Source organism: Lagenorhynchus albirostris, chromosome 7, assembly GCF_949774975.1.
Source record: "Lagenorhynchus albirostris chromosome 7, mLagAlb1.1, whole genome shotgun sequence".
In the NCBI taxonomy this organism is placed as follows: domain Eukaryota; kingdom Metazoa; phylum Chordata; class Mammalia; order Artiodactyla; family Delphinidae; genus Lagenorhynchus; species Lagenorhynchus albirostris.
Window position 1 is genome coordinate 8,278,601 of NC_083101.1, and position 21,835 is coordinate 8,300,435.

General features: G+C 45.5%; 1 protein-coding gene and 1 non-coding gene across 4 annotated transcripts in view; both read right to left on the reverse strand.

Moving 5' to 3' along the window:
• The window catches only part of STXBP1 (syntaxin binding protein 1), a 71,498-nt gene that overhangs the window by 22,196 nt on the left and 27,467 nt on the right, over window positions 1-21,835 (reverse strand). For 2 of the 3 annotated variants that reach the window (XM_060154301.1, XM_060154300.1), the window contains exons 2-10: window positions 14,461-14,510; window positions 12,704-12,785; window positions 9,022-9,098; window positions 7,986-8,064; window positions 6,742-6,845; window positions 4,906-5,054; window positions 3,083-3,167; window positions 1,938-2,068; window positions 362-469 (exon numbers count right to left, since the gene is read on the reverse strand). In XM_060154301.1, coding sequence (XP_060010284.1) covers window positions 362-469; window positions 1,938-2,068; window positions 3,083-3,167; window positions 4,906-5,054; window positions 6,742-6,845; window positions 7,986-8,064; window positions 9,022-9,098; window positions 12,704-12,785; window positions 14,461-14,510 — 865 coding nt within the window. The remainder of the gene's footprint in view (window positions 1-361; window positions 470-1,937; window positions 2,069-3,082; window positions 3,168-4,905; window positions 5,055-6,741; window positions 6,846-7,985; window positions 8,065-9,021; window positions 9,099-12,703; window positions 12,786-14,460; window positions 14,511-21,835) is intronic. The other variant, XM_060154302.1, reaches the window with a different exon arrangement.
• TRNAQ-UUG (transfer RNA glutamine (anticodon UUG)) lies at window positions 15,024-15,095 on the reverse strand. The gene has a single exon. It is a non-coding gene; the product is annotated as a tRNA-Gln (tRNA).

Genomic DNA, 21,835 nt, shown 5'->3' on the forward strand with positions numbered 1-21,835 from the left:
CCGGATCCTTCAACAGAACAAACTGGCTTCAAGTGTTTAGTGTTTATAAAGCATCTTACTGAGAGAGCTACAAATGCTTTCTAAAAATCCTAAAAGCAACCCTAACACAGAATGGATTTTCTAACTTCATGAAGTCGGTGTAGCCTGAGCTCAGATATCAGAAGGGGTTCATCATCACTGGTTAGCACGTTGGCGACTTAGCAGAAGCAACGAATTCATGCACTGGTGAGCTCTGGTCAAGTTGCCCAGAGAACGCACACCGGCAACCGACAACTGTGATTGCCCGTGTCGGTGGGGTGAGCCCTGGAGCCTGGGGCAGGGCTGGCCGAGGCTAGGGGAAGGGCACAGGGTGGGCTCTTACTGGGACACCTCCGCGATGTGTTTGTGGCGCAGCGCTATCCAGAGGTCGTCATCCTCGTCCAGGAGCACTTCCTTCACCCTCGCTTCTCCAATGCCACTCGTCTCATACCTGGAGAGGAGACGTCCCACAAAATTCATCCAATCCCCCTGGTTCAAAACAGGCAGATGGGGCTTCCCTGGTGGCGCAGTGGATTAAGAATCCGCCTGCCAGTGCAGGGGACATGGGTTCGAGCCCTGGTCCTGGAAGATCCCACATGCTGTGGAGCAACTAAGCTCGCGAGCCACAACTACTGAGCCTGCGCTCTAGAGCCCGCATGCCACAACTACTGAGCTCGCGAGCCACAACTACTGAAACCCGCACCCCTGGAGCCTGTGCTCCGCAACAAGAGAAGCCACTGCAGTGAGAAGCCTGCGCACCGCAACGAAGAGTAGCCCCCGCTCGCTGCAACTAGAGAAAGCCCGTGCACAGCAACAAAGACCCAACACAGCCAAAAACAAATAAATTAATTAATTAAAAAAAAAAAAGTAGAACTCCTCCTTGTGGAAGGAGCAGGAGAAAAACCAAACAAACAACAAAAAATAGCAGACAGATGTTCACACGAATCTGTCTGAACATCAAGCAAGCACCCCAACCATCTGATGTGTCACTATCTGTGTCAGGTCTGCTGCATCTAAAAAGGCTAATGATTTCTTAGGCAGAAAGAGACCCAAAGGTCTAATCAAAGTCAACTGACTTGAGGTCCTGGTTTAAAACCCCCAGGGTCAGTTGATATGAGCTCCATCAGAGCCACCTGGCTCAGGTGTGAAGTCAGGTTATAGGTGGGTTCAGAGGTACTTGAAAGGGAAAGGCGAGGATCACACTTGTTCCTGGTTGGAAACGGCCTGGGACACCATCCTCAAATGTGTGGGACCTAAACAGCATTCTGCAGCTGCCTGCAACTGGCCCTCAGCAAATTTTCACATGTGAAATCATGAACATCTAAAGGAAAGCAAGAATTACAGGTACCAAAGCTGAGATTCAGTCATATTTTTAGAACCTTCATTTTGAAACAACTATCTTTACGGTTAATGTTATAAAATAAAGGACACGAGAACAATATAGCCTGTTCCCACAGAAAGAAAAATAAGTTTTTAGAGACTGAGTTTCTGATGATTGCTACCGAGAAAAATGTTGTTTATAATGAAGCAAACTGCAAATAAGATTCAGTAGGGAAATCCTGTTGATATACTTTATCATCATCATATTTCATGATCTGTAGTTAAGAAGTTTCAACTCTGAATAAGATATGCTCTGACACACACAAGTCAACATATTAACACACCCAAGCCAGCTATGAACTGAGGCGACATGAGCTGTGAAATAAAGATCGAAAGTTCTTGTTCTCTTTGAAAGGGAGAGGAGTTTCTGGCTGGCGGTGCAGCGGGACTTTGGGAACTCACAGAAAAGCTTGCGGGCTTATTAGCAAGACTGTATCAACGCATCGGATTTTCCTAGGATTAACGACATCCTTTTTCTTAAATTAGAGGTGTGTTTGGTTCATTTGAAAAGCTGCAGTCACACGGGTGTGTGTACTTACTTGTATACATCATTTTCAATCGGCAGCAGGTCGTAACTCATAGCCTGAAAAGTCAGTTCATGAAGGACGGGGGAACTGGGGTCGAAACCGCGGTCCAGGATCAGGAGCTGGGAGCGTGCCTTGTCTGGGCCCTGAAGGAAGGACACAGGGAATGGTTTCATGAGCCGCCCCATACAACTCCCGCTTCTCCGACTAGCACAGCTAACCCTCCTGTGAAAAGTGGCAGCAGGATGTAAACTCTGACTCAAACAGCACTAAGTCCATTTACTGCTGGACAAGGACACCAGCACACACCATGTGAGAATCCAATGTGTATATTTCATAATGAGGGCCCTTTGATGCAGATCCAAAACTGTGGCTGGGGTCTAAAGTGAGCTTACGAAGGGGAGCACCACCTATGTTCAGCTATAAAAAGGGTGACCCATCATCCAGCCGGCCTGGGCCTGAGGGGGTCCCCAGAACCTGGGGCTGTCAGTGTTGTTTTTTTTTTTGCGGTATGCGGGCCTCTCACTGTTGTGGCCTCTCCCGTTGCGGAGCACAGGTTCTGGACGCGCAGGCTCAGCGGCCATGGCTCACGGGCCCAGCCGCTCTGCGGCATGTGGGATCTTCCCGGACCGGGGCACGAACCCGTGTTCCCTGCATCGGCAGGCGGACTCTCAACTGGTGTGCCACCAGGGAAGCCCAGGGCTGTCAGTTTTTAAATCAAGATAGTGATGGGATAGTTCTGTGTCTTGATCGCAGTGGTGGTTAACATGTATCTACACATGTGATAAAATTGCACGGAACTGTGCACGTGCGTGTGCACACACACACCCGAGCACGTGTACTAACTAGTGAAATCTGAATAAGGTCTGGAGATTGTAGCAATGTCAATTTTCTGGTTTTGATACTGTTCCACTGAGGGGGTCCCAGGAGGCAGGGCTGTAGGTGCTAACACTGGGAAAGTCCCAGCAAAGAGAAACAAGTTGGTAGCTCAGCTACACTGAACAGAATCTGTATTGCCTGCCCAAGGGCTGGAGCTCACTGCGCAGGAACAAGGGCGCTCACACACACTCTGTGAGCAAAGGAAGCCAGCTGTGCCCAGGCTGCCACACGGACACTGTGGTCGCTTGGTGAGAGAAGCACGTGGGCCAAGTAAGGCTTACCTCCCCCATGGTCGGGTCATCGGCTTTGTACGCGTCGAGCTTGTCCTGGATTAGCTGAGCCAGCAAAGCATTGTCCTTGTATTCCCTGACAAAGGAGGAGGGACAGAGGGTGAACGGCCCTGCCCCAATGGATGACACTGTCTGCCCTCAGGGAGGAAGGCAGGACAGAGCAGGAGGGTCAAGGGAGACACAAGCTTCACCTGTACTGTTCTTTTACAATGAGAGTATGTATACTCACTTTAGACGTATAATTTAAAGGGACAAATAAAATACTTAGCTCGGTGCCTGGAACATAAATGATTTTCTAGTTCCCTTTAAAAAAACCAAACTATCCAAATGGAAACAGAGGTAATATTTCCAAGCAGCTCCAGACGAACCACCGCACTTCGGCAGAGGGTCCGAACCAGCCATCCTTTTCCCATGATCAGGCTGTCTGAGTCTGACCCACCTGACTCTCACTTCCCTTAATTCAAATTCCCTTGGACCCTGTTTTGTTTTGTTGGAAGTGACGTTTCTGCCAGCAGAGCCGGACAGATACAAGTGGGAGCCTGTGGACCTCCCGCCTTGTCTGAGCTGGGCAGCGCTTCCTGGGCTCCTCCTGGCGATGTTTATCCTGTGGCTGCTGCCTGCCCCCTGGCCACGCTCAGCGCAAAAGCAGCTCTGCTCCCAGCCCTATCCCTCCAACGAGTGAACCCCAAGACCCCATTTCTTAGCTTCCACCAGGCTTCTGTCGGTGAGGACCCTAACGGAGGGGGGCGTCGTCCCATGGGCGCACATCCCTGCGGACAATGCGGTGAGGAGCATCCTTGCACCTCCTGCTCAGACCCTCCATTCCTCCTGCCGTGCCCCCCGCCCTTCTGGCTTCTCCCTGTGGGACTGTGACTCCCACTCATGCTCCCAGCTTGACGCTCCCACACCACTGCGTTCACTCCCTGTGCAAATCCCCCAGAGGCTACCCAGTGATAACCACTGAAGGCCATGATCCCGAACTTGGCATCCAAGGCCTCCAGAGATGGCTTCACCTGGCCCCACTGCCCACACATACACCGCGCTAGACGACCAACCCTCCCCAAACTTGCCCTTTGTTGTCCAACGTCATGCTTCTGCTCATCCCAACTGTCCACACAAAATGCCCCCTGCCCCTCATTGATCTACTGAAATCCGAACCCGTCCTCCGGGACTGAGCTCAGATGCCACCTCTGCTCTGAAGCTGTGCTCGCTCCTCTCAGCTCAAAGGGCCCTCTCCCTGCTCTGGATGCCCAAGCCTACGGCCTGCACTGTCCTAAGGCACTGGTCTCACAGGCCTACATGGTAGGTGTGCACATCCTACCTGCCCTCCCAGATCAGGGGTTTCTAAGGGCAGGGGCTGTGTCTTCAGGTTAAGTCTGCCTGCCTAGCACTTAGCACACAGCAGGTAAGTGATAAGTGAATGACCTTATCAAATCTGAGAAATGTGTCCTTTGGAGAATTATTCTCCTTGTATTTTATCTTACGCTGAAACATCTTTGGCAAGGTGGGTATTTGATTTTTAAGGTTAGGAAGAGATGAAAAATTGTAGGAAACCTGGATTGTAGTTACAGGGGGTTCACATTTAGTTATTCACTAACTGAATATATGTATTTCATGCCCTTTTCTGTATGTATTGGTATATTCCACAATAAAATGTAGAAAAGAGCAAAAACACTGGAAAATAATTATAAATGGAGACGCTCAAATCTTGACCCTCTGGAGACAACTGCCAGACGAATGGCAAGGCCAGAGGAAGTTCCCTGCTTGGGGACACGCGGGGGGGCCACCGAGGGCAGACTGGGGCGCAGGCTTACCCCCGATACCGCACGGCCGGGTACTCCTTCAGGGTGGCGCACAGAGTCGCGATCTGCTCCGCCAGGCGCTCCAGGATCGGATTCTTCATCTGAGCCTTGTGGGGACTGTAGAAGCTTTGGAAAGAGTCAGCAGAGTCCAAGGAATACACCTGAGACGGGGAAGAAATACATATATTTCCAGAACGGTGGACTGTCATATTCATCCAGAATGGTGAACCGTCAGAGTTTTTTCCAAGCTGGTAGTGAGGCTGGGTGTCTCAGGTTTTCATTTCTTCTACAAACACGGCTTGGGTGTCTCACTTGGGACTGTTAGTGACCAAACCATTACTGCCCTCAAGGAGCGTGCAATCTTGCAGGAAGAGGCAGACAACAAACATAATGAAAAGTAAATTTTATGGTATTTGAGAAATGGGTACATGTATGAGAACATAAGAAGCAGGGAGAGAATGCCCACAGGATGGACAGGGGGGACACGAGGCCGCCTTGAGGAGGGGCTGCTTGAGTCAGGGCTTGAAGGAGGTGCAGGGTTTCTCCCCAGCAGGCGGCTCCCTGAGGGACCGGCTGGTGCCAAGGCCCCGAGGCAGGCGTGTGCCTGTGTCTGATGACCAGTGAGGAGCCCAGGAGGAGAGCAGGGGAGGAGGTCCTAGCACACCACACGGGCCGTTCATTATAAGTTTGAATAAATAAGGGACAGGCTAGAAATTGTACTGTGACTGTAGCAAATAAAGGAGCTCTGTATGGATTTAGTAATTTCCTATCCTCATAGTATGTTCTAAGCATTTTTTTTTCTTTTTTTTTTTTTTTTGGCGGGTCCTAGAAGACTAAACTTCCCTCTTAAACTATGAGGCTACCAGCTATCAGTATTCACTCAGAATCTCTATGAGGTAAACTACCCTGATCTGGAAAACCTGAGGTTTTAAAAAAAGGTTATTACGTTTCAAAAATATATGAGAAATATAGTATGGTTGAATATGCTAAAGTTGGATTTTGTTCAATCCAGGTGGTGACAGGGCTCACACAGAGGAAAAGAATTCCTGCCCTCAAGCTGAGATTAAGCTTTAGGCCAAGTGAGAGGGCAAAGAGACTGTCTTTTTAAAATATTCACACTCTATTTTTTCCATCTCTTCTTACCCAAGAATTGGTCACTCTCTGGCGTCTAGAAGCTGATCTATAAAGACCCAAAATGCCACAATCACCTCTTACCTCTACAAAATGCACAGAAGTTGTGTTATTTTTTGTTTCTTTGCAAGGAGGAGGCATTTTAACAAATTTTAAAATACTAAGGTATAAATTTTATATGTTCTCTCATGATCAGCTTCACCTTTACTGGTTTAACGACTTTGTTTTTTTCCAAGAGGAGAGGTTTTGGCACTTGAAGCGTTAACAGCTCATGACGAAGGCTACCATCTGTTCCTTTGGCACATGACAAGCTGAGGTTATCTCTACATTAAAAACAGTCTCCTTTGCAGCAAACGGCTGTTGTCTGATCCCTTCCCCTCCCCTCCTCCCAAGCTCTTTCTGGATTGGCTACTTTTTGCTTAGTCAAGGAGTCAGCCAATAGGAGTGAACAATGTGAGTGAGGATGAAATGAACGCTAAGAAGGGCAGGATGGCTGCAGAAAGTCAGAAATAACTGGAGACTAACACGAGGGCATCTTGGGCAGACCCCTAAGGACTACTGTTGCCATTACATAAACGTCCGCTCACAACGCGTCATTCGGCAATCCCCTCCCCCACTCTCTTTATTGCACCCCTGCCCCACCCTCTCGCACGTGGCCAGAGTTCCTGAGAATAGCCAGGATGTGGATTTTCTAGGCCCTCCCCCACGCAGCCTCACCTGGGATTCATATGGGAGAAACGCAATGTTGATTTCCGTCAGAGTTCTGATGACTTTGGCTGCTCGGGATTTTACCAGCTCGTTAAACAGGGCGTCTGGACAAGCTGCCAGAATGACAAGGACAGTAGGTTGTTTTCCTGCCCATTTGCTGGTTCATTTCAACATTCGCACGTGTCCAGGGAATTCTTTATTTTAATAGGATTTAAAAAAGGTAAACAGAAGGTTCATCCTACCCGACAACCTACTACCTCTAGGGTATAAAAGGAATAAAAGGAATACAAAACCACCTACAAGGCCCTCAACGTATAACAAAGAAACAAATGGCAATAAAGACTGAGATATTGAGAGCTAATAAAAACTATTTTCTGACATTAAGAAGAAGAAGAAAAAGAACCTAGAGAGATCAAAAAGGGATCAGGAAAAGGCCTATAACATAAACAAACACCACACATCTGAGATACTTATGAAAAATAAAATAAGTAAAGAAAAATAAAATCGTTGGGAAATGCGGTGCAGACATTTCCCCAGGGCCTCTAAGGAACTCGGCTGCACAGGAGTCCCACTTGGTGGGGGGGGGGGGGAACCACGATTTCTCATGACTCTTCCGGACCAAATAGTTTCAGGTCCCCAGAAATGTGTCATTGGTTTATTATTACTAATGCCATCTACCTGCTTGCTTTGCCACCCGTCTTCAAAGAGTATAAAATTATTCTTTGCAAGAACCTTCCCCCATCTGCTCAGTGGTGAGTTTTGTGGGGTTTTCCCCAGAGAGAACACAGGGTGAACGGTTATTGTGCACTCTGCACTAGGTTCCATGCACAAAACCTCCACAAAGCAAGAAAACAGATTCTAGGACAATGATACACTTCTACCTGATACAAATACCACCAGATCAGAGTGTCTTTGTAGTTGAAAAGTAGATGGAAACACACTGAAGTTTATAGTGATATCTGGAAGTCTATACAATGAAACACCAAGGCTGGCATCGGAAAATTCTTCTCAGCATTGAACATGCTAGACCTTAGAAGAGGAGCTATTTTTTTAATCAGGAAGGGACTGCATGACATAGTAGGTTTGTATTTGTGGGCATTTATTTTTATCTCTTATGCAATTTGTCTTCTGAAGAGAAAAAAAAGATCAGGACAAAAGTGGGAACAACCCATTTCTTCCCTGTTGGCCTGGCTTGGTTGGGGTCAGTCTGGCTGTGCAGGAAGGCCAGGGCGGCAGCTGACAGCTGTACTCACAGTCAGTGAAGAAGACGTGCGCAGCCCGGTACTTGGCAGTTGGTGGGTCCTTAAAGTCACTGATGAGAGAGTGGACAGACTGTGGAAAGGGAAAAAAAGGGAACTGAATCTAATTCTAGAAGCAAATGGAACCTACATCTGAACGGAGTCAAATCCATGCTGGCTTCAAGCTACATGCACAAAATAGCAAGGGATTTCTGATGTATAATTCTAACTTATGTTCGGCCATAACTGAGTTCTGAGGATTTAAGATTAGGATTGTTTCAGAGTTTAGATGAACAAAAGCCTCCCTAGCTCATTCCAAAATGACAGCGTCCATTCTTTGGAGCCTCCATAGCTTCGGTTCCTAAGAAGAGACCCACAAAAGAGGTCAGAAACCTACCAGGAGATTCATTGCGATGAAGTTCTAGCAATTTAGTTGCATCTGCAGAAACTCATACATAAGCCAGTTTTCAAAAATGAAAAGAAAACATGAAAACTGGGGGGAATTTACATAGATTAAGACATCTAAGACAGAAGCAAGAAGGTGGGCCTTGCTTGGATACTGATTTGAACCAACTCCCCAAAATGATAAGACAGGTAAATTTGAACCCTAACTGGATATTGATGAAATAAATCTGGGAATTCCTTGGTGGTCCAGTGGTAAGGACTCCGAGCTTCCACTGCAGGGGACCCAGGTTCAAACCCTGGTCGGGGGAACTAAGATCCTGCAAGCCGCGTGGCGAGGCCAAAAAAAGAAATCTGAAAGCATAAAATACCCAAGTTCTGGAGGCCGATCACTAGATAAAGTGATCTCCTACCTAGAAAGCTAACACAAGGGGAAATCGAGATTGGTCCAGCCTGGCTTTTGGCAGAAAGCTTAAGGAATGTACTCTTCACTCCTCACCGCATCCCACCTTCCCCGTTGGTGGACTGCATGCTTAAACAGAGCAGTGTGTTAAATGCGTGCTTAACCCAGAACCATCAGACATGGTGCCACCCAGACACCAAGCCAGCACGTGTAACCTCAGCCAAAGCTCTTCCGGGCAGGGTTTACCTTCTCAGAGGGAGTGATGAGATACACAGCTTCCAGGCTGGGGAGCGGCTCTCGGCGCTTGTTGATGTCTTCCACAACTAGACAACAAAACAACGGCCCATGGTAAATAAGAAAATAGAACTGGTGATCATAAAACTAGAAGCCATAGAGAGAGGCCACCTTCAGACTGGTGCAATAAAAATCTACAGTGGGGGGAGGAAAGACCCAACGCCCCTTCCCCAGAGTTACCACGTTCCTCTGTCTCACGAGGCTCAGGTGGTAGAAAACCTGAAACCTTATCACACTAAATACTTCCTATTTCCCATTTCAGTTTAAGTAAATTCCTTGATCTAGTCTTTTGCCTCTTCCTTCAGTTTTTTCTCATCTGTCCTAGATAATCCCAATTCCTTTAGAATTTCCATGTTGGCTTGTTTTTCAACAGTTAGATCGTTTTATCATTTTCCTTTGTATATCCAATGAAGACATTCCAAACATACCTTCTGTATAATACTGTTCCTTTCAATAGTTCAAAGACTAAACATCAAATTTTGTTAAAGCAAACCATGGGTGTTTGGTTTGCTGGTTTCTTTTACAGTATGTCAGCTACTTCATCTGCTGGGGAAGGAAGACCTAAGTCATCATCTCACTAGTCACCTGATAAAGCTTAGGATGCATCACCTACGCTATACTGTCCTCTGGTACAGAGCGAGCAGGAAATCGTACCGTGCCATTCTTCCTATGTAGGTGATGTAAGCAAATAAAAGCATCCCTTTAGAAGTATCCCTTGTAACATTTACAAAGACTTTTCACCCCAAACAATGTTCAAACTAATACCAAAATCTCTCAACCATCTACTTTATCAGGGGTTGTAGATTTTTGAATTTCATAGGCCAATAATACTTCCCCCCCCACAAATATTTGGGGGTGGTTAACACAGGCTTGCTGACTTTTAAATTTTGCCAAGTAAGGACATTTAAAAAAAACTTCTGGGATAGGGAAGAGTCTGTGGGCAGGAGGAGAGAGCTGAACCCTCATCTACCACAGGAAGTCAACAGATAATGTCTAACATGATGAATCAAGCGATACTCCTGTAAGCACTTATTTAGAAATATCAAAAAGATAACCAGAAGAAAGAGCAGAGTGGCTGCCTCTGGGGTGATGGATCCCAGGGGATGGGGGAGGAAGGAGGGCAGGACGGTGCTGCTTCTTTGTTAGAAGCTCATTAGCTACATTTGGCTTTTTTCCTATATTTGCATTTTTTGCCTTGATAGAGGAAAAAAAAAAGTTTTAAAAATTCAGTGAGGAAAATAACTTTGTAAGCTCGAAACAGGGGCAAGTCCGGTCTTGGATCACTGAATGACGTAAAGTCACACCAAAAATTACGTACTCCTATTTACAGGACTATGTTTTTGGTGATAGATAAACTAGATTTGGAAATATGCTTTTATTTTATTTCTTTTTTATCTTAAAAAAATTTTTTTTGGCGGAAATGTGTTTTAAAAAATGATGAGGGCTTCCCTGGTGGCGCAGTGGTTGAGAGTCCACCTGCCAATGCGGGGGACACAGGTTCGTGCCCCGGTCCGGGAAGATCCCACATGCCGCGGAGCGGCTGGGCCCGTGAGCCATGGCCGCTGAGCCTGCGTGTCCGGAGCCTGTGCTCCGCAGTGGGACAGGCCACAACAGTGAGAGGCCCACGTACCGCAAAAAAAAAAAAAAAAAAAAAAAAAAAGATGAAATCACCAACCTTTAAATTACATTCATCTAGCTTAATGAAAACCTCAACCCTCCTTGCTCTTCCTCCCATAATTGTGGTATGATAGTAATTTTGACAAAGACCAGCAGTAGTCTGTGGGCCACATACCATATAAAAGTTCTCTCCAGGGGAAAACACTGGGAGCTGCACTGCAACAGGTATGTTCCACCCAAAGTTTTTTAGGAGGAAAAACAAAGGTTAACTTCCTTGTTTGAAATAATACCTCAAAATAGACTGCTTTTCCATCAATGCTGTTTCACAGATTAAAATATATGATCTCCCCTGAAAGGGGCTCCTAAATAAGATTTGAGCTGCACACAAATGTGAAAAAGAGCTGGGGACAGCAGCCAGGAGGTCTGTGTCCTAGTCTCAGGTGTGACACTGGCCAGTGACCTTGAGCAGGTGATTTAACTTATTTCAAAAACCTATTACCATGAAATTCTAAAGCACATTCCAAAGAATGAATTAAACATAAATATACAAATAATTATAAAGCAAATGCTGCACAAGCACCACCCCAGTCAGGCCACAGAACCCATCAGCACTGCAGAAGTGCCCTCCTTCACCCTCCCTCATCACAATTTCCTCCCTTCCCCCCAAAGAGAACCACCGTGGTGACATGAATGGTGATCACTTCTCTTTGTGGTTAAGACTCACTTGTCCCTGCATTTCAAAGCAGTAGAGCTTAGCTCTGCCTGTTTTTGAACATTACGTAAATTAAAGTACATGGTTAAGGATGTACCTTGCTTCTTTTGCTCAACATTGTTTATCAGATTCGTTTGCATTTTGGAAGGAGCCAGTAGTCAGAGTTCTTTCCTCTTCTTTGCTATGTATCAGCAGTACTCTGCTGTGTGACTATTCCACAACTTATTTTACCATTCTACTCCTGGTGGACATTTTGGGTGCCCCCACTTTGGGGCTACTATGAGTGATGCTCTGTGAGCATCCCGGGCGCACACACCTGGGTTATCTAGGACACACATCTAACTGCAGACGTGCTGGCTCGTAGGATCTGCATGCCTCAACTCTCCTAGACTCTGCCGAGTGTTTTTCAAAGTAGCTGTACCAACTGACATGTGTCAGATCGGAGTTCCCATTTTTCTATATCCTGTCACTTGGCATTATCATATTTTATTTTATTTTATTATTTTTTACATCTCTATTGGAGTATAATTGCTTTACAATGGTGTGTTAGTTTCTGCTTTACAACAAGGTGAATCTGCTATACATATACATACTGTCCCATATCTCTTCCCTCTTGCATCTCCCTCCCTCCAACTCTCCCTAGGCATTATCATATTTTAAATACTCCAATCTACACAGCAGTATCTCACTCTGGTTTTAATTGCATTCCCCTGACCACTACTGAGGGGGCCAACTTTTCACGTATTTATTGGCCATTTGGATTTCTTCCTTTGTTAAGTGCCTGTTTAATTCCTTTGTCCATTCTTTTCTATTGGGTGGCCTGCCCTTTTTTTTTTCTTGATTAAGCCTTCCTTTGGCATCCTTTCACAGATACTTAATGGGCATCTAACACTGGATTGGGTGTGGGGGATTCAATGAAGAACAAGAAAGCCTGGGGTCTCTCTCAGGAACTTATGGTCCTACCACCCAGGTTGTTGGAAGATCTAAAGTCAAGCAAGATAGGGCCTTCCCTGGTGGTCCGGTGGTTAAGAATCCACCTTCCAATGCAGGGGACATGGGTTCGATCCCTGATCAGGGAACTAAGATCCCACATGCCATGGGGCAACTAAGCCTGCGCACCACAGGAAGAACCCACATGCCACAACAAAGACCCGACGCCTCCAAAAAAAAAAAAAAGAATGTGGTTTCATGAATAAAAATTATAAAAAAAAATAACGTCAAGCAAGATAATAACAGATAGGGAGGAGAAAGAACACCCTAAGAGAAGGCTGAGTGTCATGGGAGGGCAGAGGGAAGGCCGCTCACTTGTTATCCCCTCGGTCATGATGTCTGTCATCTTACAGCAGGAGGAAAGCATCCTCATGCTCAGCTGATCCACCACCAGCACCTGGAAACAAAGGGAACAGTTTACAGCCTGACGGGCACCTGCTATGATTATCTCCTCCGCTGACCCAGTCAGACTTCAGAAGCAGCCTAGAAACGCAAAACTCTGAGTTATCCATGCTCCCTGCGGGGCCAGAAGTTTGCCGAGAGACATGCTAGCTTTTATTTCCCCACCAAACCTAAGCTTCTAGGAGAGTTTGCTTTCACTGATGTGACTTAATATTTTAAAGTTAAAAAAATTAAAGTGTTTTCCATGACAAAGAAAATACTCATAAAAATGCAAAAAAAAAAAAAAGAAAAAGAAAAAAATTCATCTACAGCATTCACACTCGGGGAAATCCATGTTAGAGGGTATTTTTTCAGGGCGTAAACTTTTTCTTAACGGGAGAATGAACACTAGTGCCACATTTATGGGGTGGAAGGAGAGGACTTCGTTGCAGACGTCATCGGGATGGACCAGCGCACGTGTCATCCTGGGAGCAAACTCTGTCTCAGTTCAGGTGGGAAGAATAAGAACGTGCCGTCCTGGTCTAAAAGCTTCATACCTGCAATTCTTCAGCCAACCTTTCCTTTCTCCATTCGGCCCACAGTGGAGAGAGGGAGCTAAAACAAAGCTATTTCTCCTATCCTTCTTCAAAGATAGAAACCCAGGCAACAGGTGCTGGAAAAATGTGGGCCCGAAAGCATCTTGCTGTAGCACGAGGGCCAATCAGTTTTCATTTTATGAGGCAGCTTCCTCAAGGTTAGTTTAAAATTCACATGTCCACAAGTCCATTACTGATGGGAAGGGTAAGAGAGGAAGGCAGGCATAAAGAGTTCCCACCAGCTGGCCTCCCACTCTGGGTATGAGGATGGATGCTCCGGCTAAAACGTAATCTCATGAGGTCAGGGTGAGACTTCAAAAGCCTCCTGGTACCAATCAGCTCTGCTGCTCCCAGGCCCGGTGAACTTTACTACAGGAAAACTCGGGAGCAAGAATGGTTGGCATAAGCCCTTCAACAACACACGGGGAAGTTCAAGTAAGACGGTGTGCTCTCCTGGTCACTGTAATGCCCGGTCCCAGACAACCAGATGGTCCTTCAAACAAAGACTTCCTGGATGGAGGACAGCACGTTTCCGACTTGCATCACCCACTGCCGGAACCGAGGCCATAATCAATTAGATTGACTTAAATACTTGTTTCAGGAACATGACAGCTTCCAGCATTGCTCTCAATGTTAAATGAATAAACAAACTTAGTTGTTTTGTCTTATGTAGCTACAGGCAGACGGGATAGGCCAGATGAGGGCTTTTCAGACTGCTGTGTGGGCTCCATGGACATGCTTTAGGGCCACCAGAGGGGCAAGAAGGGTCCCCTCTCGTCTCCCATAGCAAGCAGATTAATTCTACCTTCTGCTTTATTCAGGTAAGATCTTGTTTGAATAAAAGAGTTCCACTTCTAGAATGCCTCACCAGGTGATCTTAAAGATAAGCTTTATGACCAAGAGATTTCCTAACCAGGATCGTATAAAATGGGAGGCACAGCAGATTACCTTTCTCTAGTCCAGAAGCTTTTGGTATCCTCTGGACACAGCAAAGGTCCTCATTCCCCGCCTACATGCCTCTCCCCAACTCTACTCCATTCTTGTTTTTCCCCATGAACTCACCTTTAAGGTCATTAATTGTGCTTTTCTACTTACCTTCCACTCTCCCTTCTTCTTTACCTTCTTTATCACATCATGCATGATCTCTAAAAAAGGAGAGAAAAAGGAAGGAAGGACAGAAGGAGGAAGGGAAGGGGAGAGGGAGGAGGAAGAGAGAGGGAAGGAGGGGGGAGGTGGAAGAAAAAATCTAATGTTATTTCAAGGACTTCCAACCCCTGCCTATTAGACGAGGTCATTTTCCCTCCATAGGCTTTGTTCTCCTGAGTCATGCAATTCAACCAATCTGTCTACTGAGCCATAATCAGTCCACCATAAAGACAGTTCTCTTCCTGCTTCCTTAATTCAGTTGTTCTCAAACTTTGTAGTCTCAGGACTCCTTTACACTCTTAAATATTGAGGACCCCAAAGAGTGTTTGTATACGTGGGCAAATATCTACTGACATTTCCTGTATTAGAAGTTAAACTGAGAAATTTTTTAAATATGTGTTAATTCAATTACAATAATAATAAACCCATTCTATGATAACAGTTGCACTTCATTAAAATGCTATTTATATTTTTGTTTTTTTGGCTGCGTTGTGCAACTTTTGGGATCTCAGCTCCCTGACCAGGTATTGAACCTGGGCCATGGCAGTCAAAGTGCTGAGTCCTAACCACTGGACCACCAGGGAATTCCCAAAATGCTATTTATATTTTCCATAATAAAACAATTTTAGTGAGACTACTGGCATTGTTTTACATCTTTGCAACTCTCCTTAATGTCTGGCTTCGAAGAAGACAGCTGGGTTCTGCTTCTTAAATAACCTGCTGTGAATCATATAGCATCTGGAAAACTCCAGTGTACGTTTGTGAGAGAATAAGAGTGAGAAGGTAGATAACATCTTAGTCTTATTATGAAGATAGTTTTGACCTCGAATTCCCAAAAGGTTCTGGGGTTTGAGAACCACTGACTTAAGATAAGTGCATAAAATGCTATGACGATACCCCAGGGCACATGAGCCCCCGTCAAGCTCCAAAAACAGACGTGAAGAGCAGTTGTGACATCTTTCCAACCCTGAGCACATCTGTGGGATGCTCTCACCCAAAACCAACACTTTTGCAAGCCACAGTTTCTATAATGTCACACCACACACAAGTCTACCCGGTCATGGAGGATTCACAGGAAACAGCGCCCTGCTACTCTTTCTAAACCCAGATCATCCACAGGCCTGGAAGGACTCAAGGCTAAGAGCTGTCATTAGCGAGTGTGCTTCAAGCATTTTAGGTCACCCTCCAGAGCACGATGGTTCCTGACTCTACTTTTGACTATCTGCAATAATCTGATGTGTCATCAAAGTGTTCTAAAATTTTTAAGAGCTTCTTACCTGATTATAAAAAAATACACACTCATTGCAGTAAACTTGGAAAACACAGAAAAGTACAAAGAAGAAAATACCATGTATTACTTGTATACTTGAAAAAAATCAAAAAGAAAAATCACTTGTAATCCTGCCAACCCCAAATGCATAATTAACATTTTAGTTTATTTCCTACTCGCTTTTCCCATGAACTTCTACATAGCTAAGATCACGTGGTGTATATAATTTCGTATTATGCTTTTTTTCAGTAAGAAAACTCATTTCTCCATGTTAATAAAAATGCTTCCTAGGATCTTAAATGCCTGCATAATAGTCCCTGGTTTAGTCAACAATTTTCCCAATAGCCATTTAGATTATTTCCCATGTTTCAGTGTGGTGAAAAACTGGGAACAAATATATCAAATAATAAGGCAGTGGTTAAGTCAATTAGGTGACATTTGTGCAATGGATACTACATACCCATTAGAAATAATGATGTGGAAAATACCCACTCATTCACTCAATACCACTGTTTGCCAGTCGCTGGACCCAGCACCAGGGATGAACAACAGCAGACATGGCACTGCTCCTTCGGAGCTTACACTCTAGTGACGGAAGCAGACAAAACAAAAGGGCAATCATGGCTTCTCACAAATGCTCTAAGGTAAATAAATAAGGGCCGTGGTAGAAAGGAAAAAACCCAGTGTGGAGAGCTACCTTTAAGAGGGGATCAGAAAAAAAAAGACGAAAAAAACCCAAAAAACAAACAAAAAAACAGGAAAAAAAAAAAAAAAAGGGACTTCCCTAGCAGTCCAGTGGTTAGGACTCCAGGCTTCCACTGCAGGGGGCGCAGGTTCGATCCCTGGTTGGGGAACTAAGATCCCACATGTGGTGGGCAAAAAAAAAAAAGGGAGGCACAAAGGCTCGAGGTGGAAGAAGGAAAAAGAGCTTGACAGCTTCTTGGAACTGAAGGTGGTAGAAGCTGAGGCTGGAGGCCAGATCACAGGGGACCTTGACGGGAGTATGATTTTATCTGAAGGGTACCAGAAAGCCACCGAGGGTAGGGACGTCATCTGATGTGCAGTAGAGATGAGATTGGAGGGGGGCAAGAACTGAAGCAGGAGTACAGTCAGGACGCTTCTCAAGGGTCCATCCACGGCTGGTGGCAGTGGACATGACGAGAAGAGGGTGAATTTGATATCTATTTGGACGAATAGCCAACAGGGCTAGCTGCTGAACTGGGTGTGGGGGGAAAGTAAAGAAAGGAAACAGGTAACTCCTAGCTTTTTGGCTTAAACAAAGAAATTGATGTAGAGACACAAAAGATTTAGAGGGAGGAAAGAACTGATCTGTAGGAGAATACAGAACATCCTTTTTTGATTAAAGATTGAGATGGCTAAGAGACATCCGAGGGGAGATACAGGGAGGGTAGCTGGAGCTTGAAAGACTGACTTTTAGCTACAGTTTAAAATCTGGGCATTATTACCACATAGAGGTAAGTTTGGAGAAAACCCCAAATGCTTGTAGGACCAGTAAGGTGGTTTGGAAACATGGTCTTTATTGACAAGCATTCTTGTGAAACAATAAGGATGAAGCCAGTCTAAAATGGGTGATGAGGAAGACAGACTATCTAGACAACTTTTTCAAGAGGTTTTCCTATAAGGTAGCAGAGAAAAGTATGAAAGCTAGGCAGGGTAGACAGAGAATGTGAAATCAAGGAAGGGTTTTTCTTTTTTTCTTTTTTTCTTTTTTTTGAAATGAAAGCTTTCCTTCAGTTATTTTTACTTAATACTAATTCTTTTTTTAAAATTATTTTTTATTTATTTATTTTTGGCTGTGTTGGGTCTTCGTTGCTGCGCGCAGGCTTTCTCTAGTTGTGGCGAGCAGGGGCTACTCTTCGTTGTGGTGTGTGGGCTTCTCATTGCGGTGGCTTCTCTTGTTGCAGAGCACAGGCTCTAGGCACGCAGGTTTCAGTAGTTGTGGCTCGCGAGCTCAGTAGTTGTGGCTCGTGGGCTCCAGAGCGCAGGCTCAGTAGTTGTGGTGCAAGGGCTTAGTTGCTACAAGGCATGTGGGATCTTCCCAGACCAGGGCTCGAACCCGTGTCCCTTGCATTGGCAGATTCTTAACCACTGTGCCACCAGGGAAGTCCTTTGTTTTTTTTAAGATGTGAGAAATTGGATACAACCCAGGGCCCTGGCAGTGAGAGCACAGAGTCCTAACCACTGGACCACTGGGGGATTCCCAATTACAGCATTTAAAAAAAATGGTATTGGCGATAAACCAAAAGAGAGGGGGAGATTGATGATGCAGGAGAGAGGACAGATCATTCAAAGACTGAGGTCCCTGAGGAGGAGGAAGGGGCTGGGGTCTGAGACACAGGAAGAGACCCTGACCTGGGATAGGAGGCAGGGCACCAGGTCCACCCAGTGGGGAGAGGCAGGGGACCAATGGTGGGCTGAAAGAGTGGTGGCAGAGGGGAGGGGCTTCCTCATTAGAAACGAGGTCCCTGGCTCAGAGTAGGGACGGTGGTGCTGTATATGGAAGGTTTGAAGAAAGAGTATCACACGTCTTCCCAAAGATTGGGAAAGTGGATATCCTTTTAGTTCCCTGATGTACAGGGATCGAACCTGCTTCCCTGCAGTGGAAGCACAGTGTCTTAACGGAGGGATCACCTGGGAAGTCCCAAAAGGGGACTTCCTACAGAGATGTTTTAGCATTTCTCGACAGTTTTAAGGGCTAATTTGAGGTCCATGACCATAAATTTAAAGTAAAACCAGGCAGCTGAGTTGTGTGATTTTCTTTTTTCTTCCCCAGTAATGTTTGATTGTCCAGGTGTATGCCAGAAAGGAAAGAAAAGTTGGTTTCAACTAGGGTTAGAGTTTCCCCAGGTGAATAAAACAGAGAGAGAAAATATTCAAAATACATGGCTCTGGGAAAAAGGTATGTTACAACTATTTTTTAAAGAATAGGGCTTCCCTGGTGGCGCAGTGGTTAAGAATCTGCCCGCCAATGCAGGGGACATGGGTTCGAGTCCTGGTCCGGGAAGATCCCACATGCTGCAGAGCAACTAAGCCCGTGCGCCACAACTACTGAACCTGTGCTCTGGAGCCTGTGAGCCACAACTGAGCTCGCGTGCCACAACTACTGAAGCCCATGCGCCTAGGGCCTGTGCTCTGCAACAAGCCACCGCAATGAGAAGCCCATGCACTGCAACGAAGAGTAGCCCCCGCTCGCCGCAACTAGAGAAAAGCCCTCGCGCAGCAATGAAGACCCAACGCAGCCAAAAATAACTTAATTAATTAAATCTAAAAACAAAAAAAAGGGGGGCTTCCCTGGTGGCGCAATGGTTGAGAGTCCGTCTGCCGATGCAGGGGACACGGGTTCGTGCCCCGGTCCGGGAAGATCCCACATGCCGTGGAGCGGCTGGGCCCGTGAGCCATGGCTGCTGAGCCTGCGCGTCCAGAGCCTGTGCTCCGCAACGGGAGAGGCCACAACAGTGAGAGGCCCGCGTACCGCAAAAAAAAAAAAAAAAAAAAAAGGATATATGCATAGGAAAAAGTAGAAAATTTTAATGAAAATGCTATTTTTCTGTGGTAAGATTATGATCAATCTTTTAAGTGCCAATTTGTGCCTTCCTATGTCCTCCCAAGCTTTTTACACTGACCATGTATTAGGTATTATAATAGGAAAAATGCTCTGAAAGTAAAGTGTCAGTGAACATCTTTGTGCCCAGGGCTTTTCTTTGCGCAAATTATTCTGTTAGGAGAGCTTTCTGGGTATGGAATGAATAGGTAAAGAGTATAAATATGCTGGGCTCTTGATAAATTCTGCTGAATTATTTTCCAAAAACACAATTTACACCCCCATCAGTATTCTGAGTGGCTCTCCAAAATAACATACTAACTGATAAAATAATACCTTGAGGTTTGTTTGCTAATATGACAGTGGATTAAAATGGTATATTTCACTGTCTTTTTTGTATTACCGAGGATGAACATGTTCCTTTTTTTTTTTTGCCATTACACACAATTAATTTAAATTCACTGACTTTAAATTCAAGTCACCTTTTGATAGGGGAAGACAGAGATATAATCAGAAAATCAAAACAAGGATCACAAGTCCTAAAGACTGGGAATACTGGTGCAGGTTCAAGGCTTCCTGCCTAGTGATTCCTGTTCCAAAATTCTCAGGGCCTGTATTTGTTGTGGGCATTGTTGTCAGCCAATTCTAATCCTGCCCTACATTTTTCTAATCCAATACCGAAAAGGAAACAAGGATTAGAGCCCATTTTAGCATTAAGAATCAAGTAGGTTGGGCTACTTCCTCACAAATAAGCCCTGACAATCACATTTCAACTCCCTTGTACGTCCTCTTTGTGTGGAGAGAAACAATAAAGCCTTCTGAGGCTGGTGTAGCCAGAGGATCTTATTTCTGCATTCCAAACCATGTATATCTATAGCCAAAATGTCCACTCCACCACCACCTAGCCTGTGTATATGGGGCAGCTTCAGCTTCTCCATGATCGTGAGGACCATAGCCCTGGGGGACTGTGCTTCCCTCATGGCCAAAAGGCAAGAAAGCAGATTCCTGCTCAACCACATCCTGGGTAACTCCCAAACTCAACAAATCCCTCTCAAGTCCTGAGAAACACAGCAGGTGGTCTAGATTATCTGGGACACCTTCAGATGCACCCAGTATACCAACTGAAGTCCCAAAGCGCAGGCTCTAGGGATAGCTGCAAACCCCTCCCCCACCCCCTGCTCCCCCCGGGGAGCCCTACTCTTACCGCCCTGGCACCCGTGACTGCCCTCGGCAGTGACACATGTCAGGGAACCTAAGCCTGTGGCACACCAAAACATCTGAAATAGCATGACTAATACTAGATGGGCTGGAAGCTTGGGAGAAGTGGGAGCATCACCAAAGTCCTCAAACCCACAGGGGATTCCAATATCCTGTGCTCTGTAGTCCCAGAGCTCCATGCTGCCCTGACACACGCACCAGGAGTCTACTGCCCAGACACCAGCATGAGAAGTGCCTCTGCTCTGCTGAGGGATTTAAGGGAGTGTAAACTCAGGCCACAGCTGCCCTCCTCTATGACTGAAATTCCCTTTCACAGTACAGGGAATTTCTAGTTATTCCAGCTCAATAGTGGCAGTTCTTCTGAAAGGCACCCTCTTAAATAAACCCCATTTGTGTGAGGGTATAAGGCTAGTGACTCAGGCAAAGGTCACTCCCACCCTCAAGATTAAGAAAAAATGCCAAGGGAAGCACTAAAGTTAGATAGACCAGGGAAAATCCAGGTTCAGGCATTTGTTAGCTGCGGACCTTGAGCAAGTGTAAAACGTTTTAGGCTTCAGTTTTCTCATCTGCAAAATAAAAATTGTAATACTTTAGTGACCAGTTGTGAAGGTTAACGAGACAATATGCCTGGTAAGGTGTCTGGCACATACGAGGCACTAAATAAAAGGCACCCACTGTGATGTCACTATAAAAATATGTTATTCAGGGGCTTCCCTGGTGGCGCAGTGGTTGAGAGTCCACCTGCCGATGTAGGGGACATGGGTTCGTGCCCCGGTCCAGGAGGATCCCGCATGCCGCGGAGCGGCTGGGCCCGTGAGCCATGGCTGCTGAGCCTGTGCGTCCAGAGCCTGTGCTCCGCCACGGGAGAGGCCACGACAGTGAGAGGCCCGCGTACCGCAAAAAAAAAAAAAAAAAAAATGTTATTCATACTGACAAGGAAATAAGAAAATTACAACACATCACTTCCACCAATCAAGATTTTTAATATAATGTAAAAATCCTATTAAAAAGAAATACATATTTAAAATACAGTTTTAAAATAAACACAAAAATATTTAGATATCAAACTCTACGGGTATTTAACCAAAAACTTCTAAACTTCTCTGACCCACAATAAACTTGTGAATACTCTGGAATAACGGCACCAATGCACCAATGTATATAAATCTTAAATGTAAATATAAAAATGAACAGAAGAACCCTTATACCACTTCTGAGGAGACAGAGAGTGACCTCTGTTTATCTAAGAAGAGATGCATTAATGCTGAAGCACA